Source organism: Macrobrachium rosenbergii, chromosome 55 (assembly GCF_040412425.1).
Source record: "Macrobrachium rosenbergii isolate ZJJX-2024 chromosome 55, ASM4041242v1, whole genome shotgun sequence".
In the NCBI taxonomy this organism is placed as follows: domain Eukaryota; kingdom Metazoa; phylum Arthropoda; class Malacostraca; order Decapoda; family Palaemonidae; genus Macrobrachium; species Macrobrachium rosenbergii.
The window spans coordinates 83621584-83642472 of record NC_089795.1 but is presented as its reverse complement, the minus strand read 5'-3'; the positions used below and the strand labels follow the sequence as shown (position 1 = coordinate 83642472).

Here is a 20889-nt window from a genome sequence, read left to right as displayed (position 1 = left end):
TTTTATTATGAAAAGGTAATTTTTTATATTTTATTCAATCGAAAGTTTTTTCTTGTAGCTGATATTTAGGATACTTCTGAGATTATTAGTTGTCTTGCCAAAATCTTCCTTGGGTATAAGATGGAATTCAGGTACTGTACTTCTTTTTTATAATTGTAATAATGAATTATTGTTTTTGAGTTGGGTAATTAGGACAATAATTGTTCATAATGTGGTTAGTATTTCTGGATTACAAAAATTGCTTCAAAATCTTTGACATTGTTGGCCAAGAAATCTTCTTAAGAAACACAGCTGGGTAGTATATACTCTTTACATTGCTTGTTAATATGTTCAAATTTTCAGTTTGCTGGTATGTCAACTTCAGAAAAGTTGATTAAATAGTAAAGTCAATGAAAGTGAATAAATCATAGAACCAGGTATTTTTCAAATGAATGGGCTAAAAAACTACAATAACCAATATGTTGTACTTGCCAAAGCCACAATACTTAATGCACTGAGATAGTCTGGTATACTGAGCACACCAGCTAAACCAAAGCCATCAACTTGTGATGGTACAACCTTATTTTAATTTTATTTTTCTAGATGAAATTGGTGTGCATTTTCAAAGTTATAGCATCTTCATTGATTGTAAATATGGTATTATGCAAGCCCTTCAGAGTATATGAAACATTCCTTAAACCCTAGAATGGTATTGATTAACCATTGATCATTTTTTCTTGTTGATACAGGATTTCTCTGTTTAATAATTGGTTGAAGACATCAAATTAAGCAATTTTTCCAGGCAAATCTGTATACAATAACCAGTAACAACCTTCATATTGCTTTCCTAACAAGAAGTTTGCATGAAATTACTTGGTATTCATTGGATAAGGGGCATCCTTAACTAAGGCATAGATTTCAAAAGCATATTACTGTAAAGTAATTCAGTTGTAGGTCATGTAAACTGCCAAATAAACCCTATAGCAGAAAACAGAAATGACCATTTCATTTGTCTGCTGAAGAGTTGTATTTGTCAGCATGACCTACAGGTAAAGTACTTTTCAACACTGTGCTTTCAAAATATATGCCTAAGTTAGGGCTACCATTTATCCAATGAATAACGAAGTTGATTCCATGCATACTTGTTGTTACGAAGGCAAGATGAAGGTTGTCATTTGTTACTGTGTATAAAGATTTGCAGGAAAAGTAGTCTAATTTTACACTAATGTAAAGAAATAACTTGGCTCATTAGATGAATATCTATTTCTTCTCATTTGCAGGTGGACAGACTGCTAGTATTCCAAAGATTTCTGCAACATCAATTACACTTCAGCTATTAAGGGAAAAAGGAATTCTTGGTTTATACAAGGGGACAGCTGCCACCATGTTGCGAGACGTCTCGTTCTCAGTTGTCTATTTCCCATTATTTGCTCATCTAAACTCTCTTGGTCCACGCAAGAGTGATGGATCAGGTATGTTGCTATTTTATTAGTGTTCATAATGGATATTTGTAGTACAAGAAACCCATAACGTATCGTGCCAATTTCATTGGTCACGAATGCAAAGGTTCTTCGAACAAGAAGAACAGACATGCTTGTACTGTTCATACAGATCCATCATTTCCTGATTCAGTCCACTTTCATTCATTATTTGTCTGTGAGTTTTGTGAATAGCTTTTCCCTGTGTTTTGTTATAAAAGAAATTTTATTTGTTTTTTCAGGAGAAGCAGTCTTTTGGTGCTCTTTCTTAGCTGGCTGTGCATCTGGATCTTTAGCAGCTTTAGCAGTTAATCCATTTGATGTAGTGAAAACAAGATTACAGTTAATAACCAAAGGAGCAAATGAAACTCAATATAAAGGCATTGTAGATGCTATCCTGTAAGTGTTATTTTTCCTTTCCATTTTACTTGTGTCTTTCTCTTAAATATTTGTCTGTTTCTAGAACTACAGTAATTTGTATTTGCATGAAGATCTGGACTTTCATTTCAGTGAATATTGTATAGCTATTTGGTAGAGATTAACAGTTAAAAGGTACAGAGTACCTGGAAATGAATGTTAGAGTTACAGTTTATGTTGCTATTCAAGAAAAACTGCACACAGACATGCAGTAGTGACAAGGTAGTGGTGAGTGATTTTTGTAATTTTAATGCAGCTAACTATGAAGGTGGGAAAATTCTTACTCTTTTCCACAACGAAGTCTTTCTTTAGTTTTAGAAGAGAGACCAGTGAAGTTGCTAAAAGTGAAATTTTATTTGCTTCATCACAACTCTGTCACTCTTATCATACCCACATTTAATGTGTTGGACTCCTCCAGACAGATTGTCTTTTGTCTTCCGGATAGAAGAGTGATAATTCATGAATATGCAATCTGTTGGCCCCATATTTTTGAAAGCGGAGGAATACAAATAAAATTTTGTCAGGTGCAAGCCTGTAGTAAAATGTGGCTGCAACACTTTTCTGACTCTTTCACAAAGCACAGTGATTTCAAAACGAGCCATCAACATTCTCCATACTGTGCTGTGTATGTCCTTAGTGTCCACCATCTGTTTGCACAGGTTCTCAAAAAGGCTCACCACATAATTTTTCTCATTGTTAGACTCATGTGTATAGAAAATAGATATTTTGGTTCCCAAATGGGACAATTCCCAGGCATATCCTTCTCACAGTCATCATCATGAGACTTCTGCTGTAAGGTATTATTGTCTGGAGAACTCATAGTACTCAAAGAAACACCATTGTGGCTAATAAGTTATGATCTCCACATCTGGAACTAATATCAGACCTCCTCAAAGAGCTTCCACCGTGGCAGAGTCTTATCTGCCAGCTGCACTGTAAGAATTCTTATCACAATTTTCCAGTCATAAATCTTTTATCAGTGGAGGTTATCTAGCAGTCATTACAGGGAAATGCAAAACTCTGTAGACCATTTAAAGTCAACCTCTGCCAGTCCATGGGCCAGACTTTGTAGTTTTTGTAGAGAATGGACAATTTCATTTCTTTATGACATACTTAAAGTATTTGGTCCTTAATTTTCTTGATGGATGGAAGTTACTTTGAGTTATGGTCAGCCCCATTAAGAGTCATTAGGATATGCAAATAAAATAGGTGTTGCTCAGACTCAAAGATATTTGTCAATTTTAAGAGAAAGGTACCGTGAGTGGCAGGAAGATCACCAAAATAAGATGCAGTTGTGTTTATGAGCTAGATTATTAAGCCATACTAAGACTTCAACTAAGTGGTTGCTCAGGAATGTCACTATAAAGACTTTTTCTTAGTGCAATGCTCACATTATTAGAAAGGTCACCACACTGTGTGATCAGTCAGCTGAGATGGCATGCATATTAAGTTGACTATCAGTTGGTTTCTTTACAGCAAACTTCTTACTAAGCAAAAATACTGGTCTCAGGCTAGGATTATCTCTTAGCTTTCACCACTGAATGTTCAGTTTGGATGTAAGAAAAATAACAGATGAATGTATTTTTTGCTAAAGTTATTGATGCTATGTGCTGGAGACATTGGTCAGCTTTCAGTGCATTTTATATGGGGAATTTCACTCCCTGGCTCTTGGAATGTCCTCAGTAGGGTCAGTAGTTTGAAGCAGGCTGGTGGTTAACTAGTTTAATTTCAGCCACTTTTCTCTCTATCACTATTTTATATGTTCAGTGTGATTAACAAATGGAATAAGTTTTCTTTCAAATACAGCCCATTAACTTATTTTCCAAGATAGTATATCGGCCAAGTTGTTCACTGATATTGTTTGATACCAGAGAAATACAGATTATACTTATTAATTGCCAACCTTATTGAATACAATCAGGGAAAGAATACTGTAAGAGCCAATATACCACCTTCAATGTAAGTAGCAAGTAAGTATAAGTGAAATAAGAGGTTTATCTATTGTATGGACAGGCTTCACAAGTGCACAAATGCAGACCTTTTGTTTGACAATTGCTTCAGTTAGCAGATTATGATGATTGCCATAAACATCCAGTGAATTATAAAAACTTTAAGATGGAGGAGCCCTCTGTCTGCAAATGATGGAGAAAGCACTTACCTTTGAGAAGGTAGCTCAGGAATTCTTTCAGCTGTTCTGAAAACTCATCACTTTGTAGTTCACACCTTTTTGGACTCTGGAGTTTATATATTTGATAATCATTTAACATTTTTGCATTTCACTGAGGTATTTGCTTTTGATTAGTCTCATAATTTTTTCCTGTACAATCTACTGTAATACAGTATATGTGTTCAAAGTTATTCCAAAGTATATTTCTATTACCATTGTTACTTCTCCTCCAAGTAAATACAAGACTTTTCTTGATTATGGCAGATGGGAGACATCTTGTACACCCTCTTAACAAAATTGAAAAATGACAAATTTCAACTGAAATGTTTAGGTTCCAATTTGGGGCCTTCTTACCTGTCTAACTGTTACATCTGGTAATCATAAAGTAACCATCATGTGTACTTTGAGGGCTTTGGTAATCAGTTTATTTTTGCTCTTATACCGTATTTAGATGATTGGCTATCTAGGACCAGTTCTTTTGGAGGAAGTTTAATGCTACAATGACTTGCCTTGCTTAGTAGTCCACATGTACTGTCCAGCATTCCAGATGTTCATTGTTTGATCAGATGTTCACTGTGGTAAGTTTTCTGTATATTTGTTTATTAGGTAAAGGACAACAACATTTTACACTCATGGAAAGATATTAGAGGCTGTGTATGTAGAATATGCATGTGGCATAAAAGATGTATATAAGTAAAAAGAAATCAAATTCAGTGGATTCTCAAATCCTGAATAATCCATTCTTATGTGCTCTACCTCAGGTATTGGTAGTTTTATTTTAAAAAATGATCTGATAGCTTTCTTGAGATGCAGACTGTCCTCATTTTCACGTGCAGTTTGGAAAATTTTCGAGTCTCACAGTGTCTCTCCTTTGCAGGATATTATCTATCATATGGATTGTCATCTAGTAGTGATTTGTAAGTTAATGGATTGAATCACAATTTACTTTTAAAGAACTTGAGTGAGTCCACATCACAACTACAAGCTGGGAACTAGTGTTTTACATAAAAATACTCATAGTCATAATTGCTTAATGCTAATTTTTTATTCATCACAAGAACATTGGCATTTCAGTACATTTTCATTATACTTTGTGAATATGATTTTGTGAGAAATCAAGAATGTTTTGACAGAGAACTGATAAACAGATTAGGTTATATAGAACTTCTTTATTGAAGGTTATTATATACTAGGTAAAACATAGGTGGGTCACGGAGTGTTAGAACATTTGCATTGAAATCTGCCATATTTCTCATTTCCTAATTATCCTTCCAAATTTAGTATTTACTGTGTGTGTTTTTTGCATTTGCCATTATTTAAATTTATCACAATCCCATTAATTATATGTGCCTATATTCATGTTCTGTATGTTCTCAGGACCATTAGCCTTTTGCTTGTTTGACAGAAGAAGAGGTAGTCTTTAATACGCACACCGACTCTAGACCCTTAGTTACATATCAGCCAGTAACCTCACTTGTAATCGTAATGTACTGTGAACAGCTGTACTTTTGTTTTCCAGATATTTGTTTTGCTGAAGATCACTTTTTAAGCACATGATAAAAATTTAGTTTCTGTTCCTTTTCATTAACAATTTATTGAAGGCATTTTGTACTTAAGTTCTTCACATAAATGATATAAAGGTGAATTGTACATTAATTAAATTTGTTCATTTGCTATTACTCTATTGTTCTCTGGCATTGTATGTGTTAGTTATCAGTTAGTTATTACTGTATTGATATAATACAGTCTAGTTGTTTTAAGGAAAGTTCATTTTTTATTTTGATACTAATTACCATCTTTGATGGCATTAGGACTCCCCTGTGTTTTTCCAAAGTTGAGGTATGTGGTACACAGATTCCATAAACTACCAGTATTTAGAAGTAGCCAGACTCCATAGTACTGTGATAATACAGTAAACCCCCCGTATTTGCGTTCTCTCGATTTGCGGGCTCACGCATTCGCGGGTTTCTCTGTGGAACATATCTACCCATTATTCGCTGAAAAGTCGCCCATTCGCGGTATTTTTCACTGAGAAATATTCACTAATTACTGTGTTTTCACATAATTTTCATGAATAAATGCATTTTTTGTGATAAAACTATTAAAATACACAGGTATAAGCATTTTTACAGGGTTTTTCTTGTGTTTGAACTATCAATATAGGCAGTTCTAAGTGTTTTTAGATGGGTTTTAAGTATTCGCAGATTTTAGCTATTCACAGGGGGGTGTGGTACGCATCCCCCGCGAATATGGGATATTTATTCAGATATCAGCATCATCATTATCATGTATTATTATTATTATTATTATTATTATAATATTACAGTATTATTATTATTTTTTATTGTTAAGGTACTTTAATTAAAAAGGCATCATCATAAAATTAGAGCTTATGTTCTGAGACAAATATCGTCATTTGGCACCAAGTCTTAACATGTTAAACAGTAACTATTTCAGACTCATTCATGTTACTGTTTATTTATGTCATAAGTACTGTACCCAATCTTTGTCTTCTTTTGGAAAGGGCTTCATTGAGTGATATACCTTCCTTGGTTCATGGTATTAATGTTTACTCAGCTTCCAGTTGTCCAGAATAGTGTGAGAATCTTACAATTTAAGGTTTTTTTTTTTTACATTATTGGGAAGTAATTTCCATCATAATTTTAGCCGTCTTTGTTCAAACTGTAAATAGTGAATTTTGTTCCGATTAAATTTTGCTTTATTCCAGCTGCATATTAACCCTTTGAAGATTTTGGGGAAGGGGTCAAAATCTGTCTTCACCAGAACACTGACCTTTCACTGACCGATCAAAAATGGTAGGCAATCATTTTCTTTGATCGCTCTGTGTAACATTATACTTCAAGCTATGTTAGTGAATTTTGTGTCATTTTAAAGCTACAGTTGAACTTTATCATATGTTCAAAAATACAAAAAAAACATCAATATCATGAGTAAAAGTTATCTGTAATGAAAAATTTGTTACAATTTTTAAAATTAAAAATAAATCGAAGAATAGAGATGGCCAGTTTCTTTTTACACAGTGTACAAGTAGGATAAATTGCCTTTCCAGTAACGTGAAATACATTACTATTTGAGACAAGTATGATCTGGCAAAGCAAAAATTGCCTTACATTAATATTTGAGCCATGTATGATCTGACAAAGTACATTAAAAAAAATGTAAAATTCACTTCAATGGTGTAAGTTTGCTTTGTAGAATAATGATTTATATAACCTTTTTTTTTAATTTCCCATAAATTAGAGTATATGTCAGTCTCCATGACAGCAACAAGCATTCATACATGTCTTTTCAAATTTTGTTTGTTGTGATGCTTTTTTACAATTAATGGCAAATTTATTTTAAAAATATGGATGACAACCATAATTGTCATCAGATACACAGAGGTTTGTTTAATTGGATAATAGTATAAGTTTTTTGTCAGATTATTCTTAAAAGTAATTTGTTTGTTACAACCTGTTGATAAAAATGCCTTTGCCTATGTAGAACTCATCCTAGTTGTACCCAAAAAGAATACATGGAGTGAGGTTGTTGGTTAATACATATCTGAGGGTGCTGCAATAAGACCAACTACTTCGTTAGTCTGACAGACAAAAATCCAGTGATCCTGGGAACATTCAGGACATGAATATAGGCATATACAGTATATGAATAATGGGTGTATATAAAAAAAACTTGTGTTATGAACCCATAATACATGTGTTAAAGTTATAGCTAGGCTCTTGTTCTCAAAATGAACTAAAATGTGGAATAAGTTAGGACCTGATACTTTCATGTGTATTTAATTTCAAATAATAGGACAGCTATGTGGTAGTGTAAAATTTTATTAAATGGGCCTCTTAAATTTTACATTAATAATAACGCTGCTCTTTATATCCCTGAAAATATTAAACTTATTTATTCCCTTACCTTAGCTTCATCCCCTTCAAACATAATTCTTATGGCATTTTTTTTAATAAGAGTTGATTTATCTCTCTCCCTTTGTTTCTTTTCATTTTACTCCTAAAGTAGTATTTTCATGTTCAGGAAATAAAGATGTTGGATATTAGTGATAAGCTCTTAGAAAATTTGGATATTCATAATCAAGTCTTAGAATATTTTCTGCATGGGTAATCAATTCTTGAATAGATTGGGAGGTGAGTAGTCAAGTTTTTATAGATTATGAGATAGCTAATCAGGTCTTGATTTGGAGATGAATAATTGTCATATAGATATTTGACTAGGTGACCCTTCAGTTTTCCTATATTTTATTGGATTAGGCTTATTTTGTCTTGATTAAAGGGAGTGATATTCTGGAAGAAAAGTTTATGAGCAATCAGATTTGTGATACATCCTTTACATAATTAATTGTAAAATCTACAGTACAGTATTATTTGTATTTCATTGCAAGTTATTTCAGTGCCTAAATAGAGAGGTGAAGGTGAACAAGACTGCTGGAATTATTAGAGAGAAAAAGATTATTCTCATACACTTAATTTTTCATTCCTCATTATATGAAAGGTTTTATGCAATAAGCAATTATGGTAATATGCAAAATTTTTAAAGAAAACTAAAGTGCACCTTGTGGTATTCATTTAGGTACACATGGTATTCATATGAAAATGCAGCTGCACTTGGGACAATCAAGAGATACACTTGTGCAATATCTAATAACTTTTAGTGAGCATGCAGTGATAGCACCAAAGCATTGCATCAAGAATCAGTTGGTACCCACCTACACCAGTATATTGCCACTGTTTCTGGCACTTAATCAGTCAGCCTTTGAGGTAAAAAGCAGTTAGAGCAGATGCCTGTCAGAAGGCCCATTTCACTCAGTAATGCCTGAACATGGTGGTTTAAATTTCTTTCAGTGACTCTCTTGGTGGAATTGACCAGTGTTGGACTGGTGGTGTTCCTTTCAGGAGCTACTGCAGGAAACTACTTGTCATGGCTTCACTCCTATGACCCAGAAGTATACATGTGTGATATTTGGAAACTAATGTGAAACTTGTGATGCATAAGAGCCAAAAACCTACAGAGCCATGGAGCAGTCAAAGGGCTTAGGCTGAGAATATTTGAGTAACCACCTGAATTTGGTGCTTGTTGTCACTGTTGCACTTTTGAGAATAAACTTTCCATTTACACTTTTATGTACATGCCCTCAAATTTGGCAAGACTAGGAGAGCAGTTTTACTGGGCTGTTGTTTGGATAGTATTTGACTATTGCATCTACCTTACATGAAATAATGAAATATCAGGACATTGAACTAGAAGGTTGATTATAATATCCACCCAAGTCATCAAAGTTATTGATGGTTGATTTTTAGGCAAAGTTTTGTTTTTATAATCCATGTTCCAGATTCCAGTTAGTTGTATGTAAACTTCTAGAGCTGGGCTGTCACAAATTTTTTGATGTTTTGATCTACAGGGCTTTAAGGGTTAATCTGAATTTAGTCTTTTACTTGCAACAGTTACACTGGCTGAGTACTTCCTGGATGTTCCTTGTTTTCAATTGTTATATCACTGTTTTTGCAATTGGTTATCATTTTGAAAGTATTTAGTGTTTTTTTTTCCTTTCCAGCTAAGTACCGATGGAGATTTTACCCACCAAATATTCCTTTTTCATCACAGGTTTGAAGAAAGGTCAACTTAAGGCTTTCTCTTTGCATTAGATTTTCCATGTATTCTTGGATTGTTGGTCTAACTGTAATGGTTTTCTCTAATCAGTCTTGTAGTGGCTAGGTACTTGGTTCTTTCTTATTTTCTGTTATAGACTTTCTCAGATGGTATCTTCGCCTCTTCCATCAAAGTTCCATTTCGTACTTTGGCTCAGCAACATGTTTTTGGGATTATCTCCATCAGGGGATGGAACAAGTTTTTGTTTGTCCCACTGGACCTAACCATTGCCTGTTTTGTGTTTATTTGTGGCGCCTGTCGTGAAACACAGGTACATTATTGCTGAATAATTTTTGTTCTCATCCTTGGTCATTTTAATCTTAGCCAGAAGATTGCCAACAGAGGTACACCGTGTTAGCCGTTTGCTACCATATCGTAATTTACCCCCTTTCAGCCTTGACAGTAAATTTTATTAAGTGTTAACAGGTTTTTTTTTTAGTAGTCTCATAAACCCTAAATTTACCCTACCATTTCTTCAGTGTTTATTACTCATCATTACTATTTTGTTGTTGTTATTGATTTTCTAATGCATAAATATTTTAATTATCATATTTTTTTGTTAGAAGCATATTTTAAAAATCACTTGATGTATGAAGAGTAGCCTGAAGTTTTGATGCAAATTGTCATTTGGCCTAGACTAGCCTGCTCTGCCACACACCTTTTGTACCAAAGTGTATGACGAGACCCCCTAAAAACTTGGCTTAAAATTAGGCCTAAAAAAATCATAATACACAGGTATATATGGTGTTTTGTCTGGAAGAGAAATTATGGGGAACAATGAATCTGCTCCTTGTCCCCTGATTTTGAAGGTTCTTCATAGCTGGAGTGGAAGGGAACTATGTATCTTTTTACCCACTAATAATGAGCTCAGTAGTTGTTTGTTGGTGTCACACACTTTGTGTAGATTTTTGAGACATTTTTTGAGGCCCATTTGATCCAATTCATGGCTGCAGTCTGTTCTTAACAAAAAAAAATGCAAAGCCAGAACAATTCTTAATATCCAAAAAAGCAAACCTCCCTTTTACAAAAAAAAAAAAAGCTTCTAGATTACAATCAAAATCAAGGTAATGCTAGCTAATGTTCTTCCAGGTGTACCTAATTTTGATGTTACTCAGGACTTTATAGCTCACACAAGTGGTCTATTGGAGTCCAAGTCACATGCTAAATAAAAAAATCATGTAACAAGAGTTTCTTTGTTATTTCTTGAGTGAAATTGGCCATTTGGTAGATAAATGTCTAATTGCTTGCCCTATGGAGGCTGACTGATACCTCATGACAATTTCTGTTGTCTGGGGCTTATTGCAACATTATTAGCCCTGAAAGTCCTGCGTCAAACCTGTGATGGTTTGCATCCACAGTATGATTTGTTGCAACATTCACCATTTTGTTTCTTATAGAAAAGACACCATTGTTGGAAGGTTACAAACTTGGCTTATTTATATGTACAACTGAATGGCATTTCCTTGTTCCAAGTTCTAAGTTGCATTTGTGTTACAGTATCTCAGTTTTAAGCCATTCAGAAGATTTTAATCAAAAGTTGGAATTGTGAATAAGACATGTACTGTATTGTATGTACTATTTGTGAAAAATCTTATTAGGTGAATATTGTTTGTTGTGTGTAACTTTCATTCCATCCACTTTGTGTAATTTGTTAATGCATACACATCTCCTTGTAGTAAATTTTGCTTTCTTTTCTGGAAAGCATCTAAAATATTATTTCTAGGGCAATCTGAATACTTCAGTAAGAAAATCTGGTTCAAGACAGCATTTTTTTTTATTACAGGTACTAAAGCAGTAGGCTTTTATTGTATTGGTAGTATTGCAGTTGCTGTTTTTTATGCTGGATTCCTATTTGATAGCATCAGCCTTTTAATCAATTGAAACTTATGAAAATGTCATCAAACTGAACCATATTTTTGGAAAGTGGTACATATTACATGTACATCATTATGATGTTGGCAATTTTACAAAGGTTTAACTGTGATTTCTACTGCCTGTGAAATACAGTTCTGCCACCTCTTTACCTTATGTTGTTTAATATTACAATAAGTTACAAAGAAACAAGTTTATTATAGGAAAAAAAATCATGGTATTTACTTTAATATGATTCTCCATCAACTGTCACTTTGACCATTGACAAATGTAAACAACTTGCAACCCTAAAGTAAAGTTATGCTGACCTAACCTAATAATACACCTTGATGAAACACAGTATCTCAGAACAGCCTTTCTCATTGCTAGAGCTATCCTTGGAAAGTTTTAAGAATTTTCAGAGGGTGTATGATAACTGAGACTTGCATCATATTTTCAGTTTCCTTGTTGGTTAACACGATACACTATTCAGGATAGGATGGAAGTGAACTGGAAGAATATATGGTATCTCACATATTAGAGCATTATAAAAGGTGAAAGACAGACAGAACACTCAGAAATATGTAAATTTAGGTTATTGCAAAGAGAGTGGGAAAAAGATTGGATGGAATTATGACTTGTAACTATAGTACGAGACTCTTAGAAAGGCAACAGCGACCACAGTGCAGTAAAAGTGTATATACTGAGTCCATGATCAGTGATACTTTGGGAGAAACATATACATTAAGTGACATTTCCATTTCTAATTTTTTTCCCATACATATTTTTACATATGGACAATATGCACAACACTTATCGTAGCTTACAGTAGCTCCTGTTATAGTGTTTAAAGTGCCCTTGTGATACCACGAGGACATTAAAGATGATGCAGGAGCTGTCATAGGTTATGATCAGTTTTGTATATATTACCATTATGTGAAATTGTTTATATAACAAGCTTGAATGTGATTTTTCATGGGCTCTTATCAATGATACATTTGCAGAGTACAGCTTATCCATAGGTAGATGGTGTAATTTTGAATCCTCCAAAGAGAAAGGATCATGTACACAGTATGTAACATCTACAAAGAAAACCAGTATAGTAAATATATAATAAACTCCCCTTAAAAAATTTGTCTTTCTCTGTCTTGGACACTGAAATGGTCACCATAAACTTTCTGTACACCAGTACACTTCAAGGAAAATTTTGATTTTAATATACTTGAAATTTTATGTTCATATACTTAATATTAATGTATTTCTTTCAGGGCATGACCTAGCAATTGTACCCCTTTTTATTTTAAATTGTTGTACCTCATTAAACAAGGTAATACTGCCATCTGCATCATTAATTATTTTGGTTTTTTATAATTAGTACTTTTATTTGTACTTTGCATTTTAAAGTTTTAAAACTTGGGTCAATTTTTTAAAATAACACTTTTCTTCACTATGAATGTTTTTGTCTTTGCAGTAAAATAATAAAGATTGAGGGACCACGAGCATTCTTCAAAGGTGGCGCTTGCAGGATGATAGTCATAGCTCCACTGTTTGGCATAGCACAGATGGTATACTATTTTGGAGTTGGTGAAGCAATTCTTGGATACAACAAGTGAATAACCAGGTGAAGTCATCATAAAGACAAGAACTTCCATTTTATATAATACATCAAGTGCCCTGTTAGAAAGGTTAGGCTGGTGAATTGTTTGTAGTGTTCATAAATAGCAGGGACTGTTCTTATAAAAGATATTATCCTTGGTTGTGAAGTCATTAAGTACATGACAAAGATCTCTCTGTTTACACAACATATACTAAAAGCTTGTGGCTTGTAGTACTTGTAGTTCTAGGAGAGAATGAGGGAAATACAGCATGCTGTTCTTTAGGGAATCAATAGTAGGAATTGGGTGTTCCTCCTTTGCCCAAATGCTGTTAATGTGCTGGGAATATAGTACTGTATATGCCTCTATTGCATTTTCATGGCAGTTCAGCATGTACCACTGGTTAAGATAATTGCACTTTACCTTAAATAACAGTTTTCTTCTTACCATTTGCTTCCAGTATAATTCCTATGTAAGTTTTCATTAGGTATTAACATTAAAGTAAATTTATTCCCTCCAAGTACATCCATTTTTCTTTAGTCTGCTTTGCATGTTTTCTGGATATGGATAGGTAGTCGGGTTATGTAGCATATCCCTTTACCTTCAGCTATGTTAGCAGGCTTAAGGAAACAAAATTTATTTTTGCTTAGTGTAGCAATATTTTTGTATGGATAGTATTACTAATATTTTCGTATATTTGTAGAGCTCTATACATAGCAATAAATAATTAGTGTAGATTTTCAATGATTTGCTTGTGTAAAATACCTGTTCAAGTAATCCTTTTATAGGTGACTGTACGTGTAGTTCTGTAACATTCATAGGCAGTTTTTTAAAAATTTGTTGCTTTTAATTGTTTGCTTAAAAATTTCTATCCAGCTTAAAACTAAAGTGTACACTGATAATTTATATCTTTTATGGTTTTTTTTTTGTGTTGCTTGGAGGATGAGGTCAGTATGAAAGAATCAAGTACATTTTTTCTCTGGTAGAATAACTCAAAGTATTCAGAGTATTCAGAGAATTTGAAGGAGTGTTATCTGATTGATTCAGTAGCACTGAGACTATTTAACAATTGCTCCTCATATTCAAAGCTATACTAATGTTGCAGCCACTCAGAGTTGTTTCCTGATAGTGGAAATTATAATTACACAGGAGTTTTCAATATTGAAGTAAATGTTCACTGTGATTAAAACATTCTTAGATCTAAGGATTAAGGGTTGCAGTACTACTTTTTTCAAGTGTTTTGATCTTAAGTACTCTCTCTCAACTGTATAAAGTTAAATGGAGTACTTAAATAAGAAAATTTTAAACTGAATAAAAAGATTTATTTATTCAACATGAATTATTTATTCAGCATGACAGTGTCTTCCCATAAAAGTCAGTTCTGCAAGATTTGTAGAGTTCTCTGTTGTATAATTGTTATGTGAAATGTATGGTAACTGCCATTGGAAAAAAAAAATTTATGAAATGTATGGTAACTGCCACTGAAAAAAATTATTATATGGAATTTTAAAAAGCATAATGCTACAGTATATAGAAATGTTTGTAATATGTGAAAAAGGATGTTGTATCTGTTGAGTATTAATATAAAACCTGTACAGTATCACAAAATTTATGTAAACTTAACAGATGCCATAGCAACTAATGACAAAACTACAAGTAAACCCCTGATATAATGAACCAGTATTGGGACTAGTCTTCACATGCTGGTTGTAAAGTTCCCTTAACATTTAAAGCCTGGATATAGAAGGGTAGGTACATGTTCCTGGAAGATTCATTTTTTAGAATAATTTGAGATTAAAAATTTGAGACTAAATTAGAGAGTGAACAGTGAGAATTAAAGTTAAAGATACCAGATTCAAAAAGGTTATATTTAAAAAGTAAGTTAAAGAAAAAGATACTTCATAATACTTTGGTGTTTGTCAGATTTTATGTTATAATATTTAAAATGAAGTATCGGTAGTACTTTTATGCATCAGTTGTGAGTTCATTTTTACCCGTCAGTTTTGTTATAACAGAGGTTTCTTACATGTTATATTATTGTAATGTAACAGCCTTTCCTGTGGTGTAAATCAGTGCTGTTTGTAGTGCCTGAAGTGTATGAAAACATACACAGCTTATGTTGTCATCAGGAGGAATTTGACATTGTGAAGATGTGTGATGTAATGTACTGAATTTAATGCAAGTGATCCGCGGCAAAAAATTTCTTCAGAAGTTCATTTTGATTCTGTATACAGTATTTGTATTGTGAAATAAGTTAGGGTTTAGTGCTTGATGGTCATAAATTGAACTTTGTTCTAGGAAAAGTGCACTTTTGGCACAAAGTATCGGTCAGAATGCTTTCTAAACCACCTTCAAAAAGCAATGGAAAAACTGTAAAATATGTACATCACCTCACTCTAAAGATAGTCTGTGTTTCCAGCTACTGGGAAGTTCTTCAACATTACAGTCCTTAAACAGAAAAGATAGGACATTTCAGTAATGTGTTTTTAACTGACCAAGGTATCATGGCCATATTGGGAATTTGGAATTTACTTTGTCATTATGGAGAAAAGCAAAAATTAGTGTGGATAAAAGGGAGTCGATGAAGCCCATAATGGCTTTTACATGGCAGATTGTTATCCGTATCACAAAGTACTGTATTGAGAACAATGAGTAATGGTCCTACATTTGACCTTTGATAGATGTCCTTTTCCACAGTTTTAATCAAAGGCCTTCCCCAGATTCCACAGTTCCCAGAATCCACATTTCTGTCAGGTTTTGGAAGTTTGAAAATATTGAATTAGATTAATCTATGAAACAAGTGTAAACACAAAAAGCAGTTTCATTAGAGAAGAGATGAAAATTATTGTTATTGTAAATTAGACCATTGATTTCATATTTCTAGATTTCTCCTATAGCGCTCCCCTAAAGAATTATTCTAATTGAGAAGTGAAAGCTGGAGCAAAATAAAGTTAAAGAGTTGGAAAGCTAGGTAAGGAAAGGATGAAGAGTAAAAGGAAGAAAGCAATGAAACTGGGATTGAAAGGTTGATGCAGAGCCTTTTAGTACTATGTGGAGTGCACCATTGAAGGTACATTGTACAGTTGTCCCTCCAAATTCACAAGGGCTTAGGGTGCTGTCCTCCCTGGAAATAAAAAATATGTAAATAATTTTTAGTTCTCAAAAATGAAGGATTTGATCAGCCAGTAGGCTAGATTAGGCTTGGTTATTAGCAGCTAATGGTGCTGGCAAAATGAATTCAGAAAACTTTCAATTGATTTATTATCTTGCTTACATTACTGAGAGGGTTGAAGTGGAAGTAGCGCAATTTTCAATAGCAAAATCATTGTTCTTGTGGATTGTATTGAGAAAGGAACTATTGACTATAGATTAAGTAAAGCAACCAATAAATAAATAAGCAGTAAATAGATTAAATAAGCAACCAATTCTTAATTATTATGTACACAATTTTCAATTGTTATTGTGTTTAATCATTCTTGTTACAATGAAATATGGAACATCTTCAGTCACATATCTCAGGTTAAGGATGAGTAGTATTAAAGTACATCTGTCACTGAGGAACAGTAACCAATTTATCAGTATTGATGACCAAGGCTCCCCACTGAGAGTCATTCAAACAACGGAGATTATTTGCCCTATTTTGAGATTGTTTAAATTTCCCAGCTTAGATATGAAATGTTTATACTCTCCTTCATTGTAAATAAACAAGTGACAAAAAAATACTCTTGCTTGGCCAAGAAATCTAGGATTTTTCTCTAATGACTACTAAAATACAAAAATAAACTGTTAGCATATTTCATTATTAAAATACTCAAATATCAATAATAAACCCTAAAACTGTCCTTACATTATTTATTGCTTATTTAAAACTAGAGCTATTGGTGACCAAATATGTGAGGAAAATTATAATTTTAATTATATGAATTTAATAAAAAATTACTGTGGATACAACAGATATATGGGACAGGCATTCAAAGTGAACAAAAACATTATACAGTACTTCTCGTGAGCAAGCTTAAAAAGATTTTCAGGGTCCTTGTGAATTTTGGGTTAGTACAGCAAGTGACTTGAAAATATGGCAGTGCATGCTTTTGGCTGTGACCACACCTCAACCCTCACAGTAAAATAGATTCAGTATAGATACCAAGATTATCAGTAACAATTATATAAGGTAGCAATACATGTTGGTTATCATTTCTTCATACTAAATCCCTTGGTCCCCAGTGCATGCACAAAAACAGTTTAGTTTTGTCTTAGCCTGAGTTACTGATAGAATAGTCCTCCTCCTGTTTTCTTATTCTTTACAGCATTATGAATAGACATATTCATCATAGGAATCAAGTTTTTGTGGCTGTGAAAGTCAGTAAAGTAAAAAATTACAGGATCTGAAAAGAATAAAACCTAAGGATAAAAGATTCTACATTAGGTGGACACATGTTCTGTAGTATGATTATGTAAATTCATATATCTTACAATGTGTTTTAGATGGTGTAATCATTGTCCCTGAACCATGGATGTGATGAGTGAGGAAATTTTCATGTACCATGCTATACCTGGAATAGTATTGCTGTAAAATATATGAAATAAGATTAAAATCAGAGTATCGATAACATATGGTACATGAGACAGAGAAAGACTAGGATAGTGTATCAGCAGGAAATCACAGAATTACCTATGTGTTTTTGAATGACTGTCAGTGGCATCAATGAAATCCTTGAAGACCAAATATGAAGCTTATTGACCTGTACTATTTTATGGGTCAATTTAGGTTGATTCCCCTTCTCTTTAGTACAGTTAGATATCAATATCAAGGTCAAGATTACCTTGAAAGATTGCTTATTGAAAGAGTAGCCATTACTGGGCAAATTGGTTCCAGAAAATAGGGGATGGGTGTAGCATTTAAAAGAGTGATGCACTCTGTAGTCTTCCTGAGTTATGTTAGCAGACAAAATTCCTGTTGCAGGACTTTCAAAGCCATCCATGGCATCGAGTAGTATCATCATCATCATCACCCTCCTCCAGTGCTGAGTGATGCAAAAGGCCTTTGGGAAATTCAGTTGTGTTTTCTGTCTGTCTTCCACAAATATCTACTCATCCCCAGCCTTCTTTCTCAGTGTTTTCATCCATGTAGGTGTTGGTCTTCCAGCTCTTTAGGTGCCCACTGACTATCATGTACTTTTCATCCAGTAGTTGTATGCCCAACCCATGATCATGTACATCCAGTGGTTGTGAAGGACAAGTCCAAGCCATCTCCATCTTTTTTTCATCATCTAAAAATATTGGAGCTTTGACTAAAAACAGGGATGAAGTAGGGACGTTTATTTGTTTAATCTGTATCCAGAAGTGGTCAATGTCAAATAAATATAAATGTAGGATTTATTAAAACTTTAAAATGAAAGCCCTTAGGGAGGGAAAATCGCTTTTCATGATGAGTGCAGTTTATGACCCTACTATTTTTAATATCATTCCTAGGTCACATAAATTTGTATTGAATCACCCATTTCTAAAAAATCTAAAACTGTGTTCTCACTAAAAATCATCAATCAGTATGTTATCACAGCACTAGGTACTGCCAGGCAAAGAATTATCATTGGGAAGCATAAGGGACCACAGGTGCTAAAAGCAGGGTATAGGAAGTATTTGAAAGAATAAAGGGAAACAGTCACGTTATTTCCTTATCTAAGCAGACAATGAGTTGTATACAAATAGAATAATGAAATTGGATTGAGAAACCAAGTGGTAATCTTTGTTTGTTTATTGGTTTCTTGAGTAAAGTCCTCAGAGAATCAGTCTAACTCTCACTCACAACACAAAATACTAACTTTAATGGGCGTAAGTGAGAGTACTGTAGTATGACAGATTAACAAATCCAAAGTGACTATTTCTTGATAGCCTCAGCACAAGGTAAAAGACATGCACAGTGGAAGTCTGTCAACCACAAAAATACTATGAGCACAGTCTATAATAATCACAACCATACAGAGGCTACCAGAAACTTAAATACTGTATCACATCTGAAACTGTCAACGTAAAAATCAGTGATGTCTTAACAATAAAGAAAAGTGGGAACAGGGTTGGCCTTTGTATAGGAATGTCAGAGTTATACAGTAAATGCATAGGAACTTCTATAGATTGTGGTATTGGAGAAGAATGTGCAAGGGAATGAATGTCAGGCCAGGTCAGTATTTCCCATAAGGAGTCTGTCACACACAGGTTCCCAAATTTCATACTAAGATTGGGGCACCTGGTTGTCACCTTTGTTTTATGACCAATCAGAAAAACTTTCCAGGTACAAGTTTGTAACCAATTGCTTTCCCTCAAATCACTCAGTTCCTAAAAAAGTAAACTTGCAATTTAAAGTGTATACAGTAACTGGATTTATAGTGGACACTTTGATATACAAAGTGTACATGTTTAATTTTTGTTGGGAGTGATAAAATCTATAAAGTATGAAATTAAGGTACTAGTAAAGAAATAATTCTTCTAATATGTATAATCCCTACTTTCTTTACTTTTAAATAATTGCAGAAGCATGATCTGCTCAACATATTAATTTGAAACCGTCCACTAACCATATACACAAACTACATAACATCACTATCTTCACAGTGCCAAAGCTTTCAGATGTTTATGAATAAAATATTAAAAAGATTTATGAATATTATACAGATATTTTCTTACTTAACAATTGTATCGAAGATGCAATGTGATACTTGATGTTTTCACAGCCTTGCACTTCTGTAACCCATGGCACTTGACACAGCACATAAGAACCTTGGCAAATGCATGCTGTAGGTATAGATTGCATGATGATTAATGTTGTACCCTGTAGAGATCAGTGCATTGTACTGTAACTGATTGTTATTCCTAATAAAAAAAGGAAAATAAAAGAAGCTGATTGTGCACAAAATATTCCATGTGACAAATCAAGCTCAATGGGTCTTCCTATGTTGTTAAGAAGTGTTGAGTGTACAAGTTGTTAAAACGTGCAGTTGACATTGCAATAGTATGTAAATTAGGTACATCAATGTGTTGAATGCAGACTGAAGTGTAATATATTGTACTAAGCCTGGCCAACTTAAAACATTTTATTTGGTCAGAACATTTTTGGTTTTAAGCTATTTCATAATTAAGATGATCTCATGAAGAGATATTTATAATAGGTACTCTGATCAGTATTGCATACCAGGTACTGATATTTCCTTGTAAAATGCCCAACAATGAGAGTGCATCAAGTCATGGTAAGTATTGAGAACGAATATTCAGTCAGTATAAATAAAAATTACATGATGTTCTTATCCTCTATACCACATGACAAGAAGTTTTATTATTAAAATATAAACATCAGCAGTTGAAGATTGCAGTCTTACTTGTTGGGTATTCTATATTAGAAATAATTGTTTAGATGATGGTTAATGTAAATCTTCAATATATTTATAGATTGAAGTAGAAACAGTATTTTCAATCATCCTAATCTTGGCATTGTAGTGTGTGTGTTTTATCTCGACTATAACTGTTGAAAATATGAGGAATTCAAAGTGCTTATATTCCATAAATACAAACCTTTTATGTTATTTAAGCTGATTCATTGCTGATTGGACACACACCCAAAATGCCATTAGTTTAATAGTATTTCTAGAAATCTAAAAAATCATTGCAAGTGCAATAAAGTAACCTTCCAAAAATTAACATTAATAACTGAAACATCAGGCTATGTACTCAACAACAG

The 20889-nt window shown here is 33.4% G+C and overlaps 1 protein-coding gene across 6 annotated transcripts in view; it reads left to right on the top strand.

Moving 5' to 3' along the window:
* The window catches only part of LOC136835536 (mitochondrial glutamate carrier 1-like), a 39267-nt gene extending 18654 nt beyond the window's left edge, over positions 1-20613 (top strand). For 3 of the 6 annotated variants that reach the window (XM_067099175.1, XM_067099176.1, XM_067099177.1), the window contains exons 6-8: positions 1260-1451; positions 1700-1856; positions 13037-15037. In XM_067099175.1, coding sequence (XP_066955276.1) covers positions 1260-1451; positions 1700-1856; positions 13037-13178 — 491 coding nt within the window. In that variant the 3' untranslated portion in view covers positions 13179-15037. Of the gene's footprint in view, positions 1-1259; positions 1452-1699; positions 1857-4492; positions 4620-13036 lie in introns of those variants that run through there. The other 3 variants (XM_067099174.1, XM_067099179.1, XM_067099178.1) reach the window with 3 other exon arrangements.
* Positions 20614-20889: the final 276 nt, after the last annotated feature.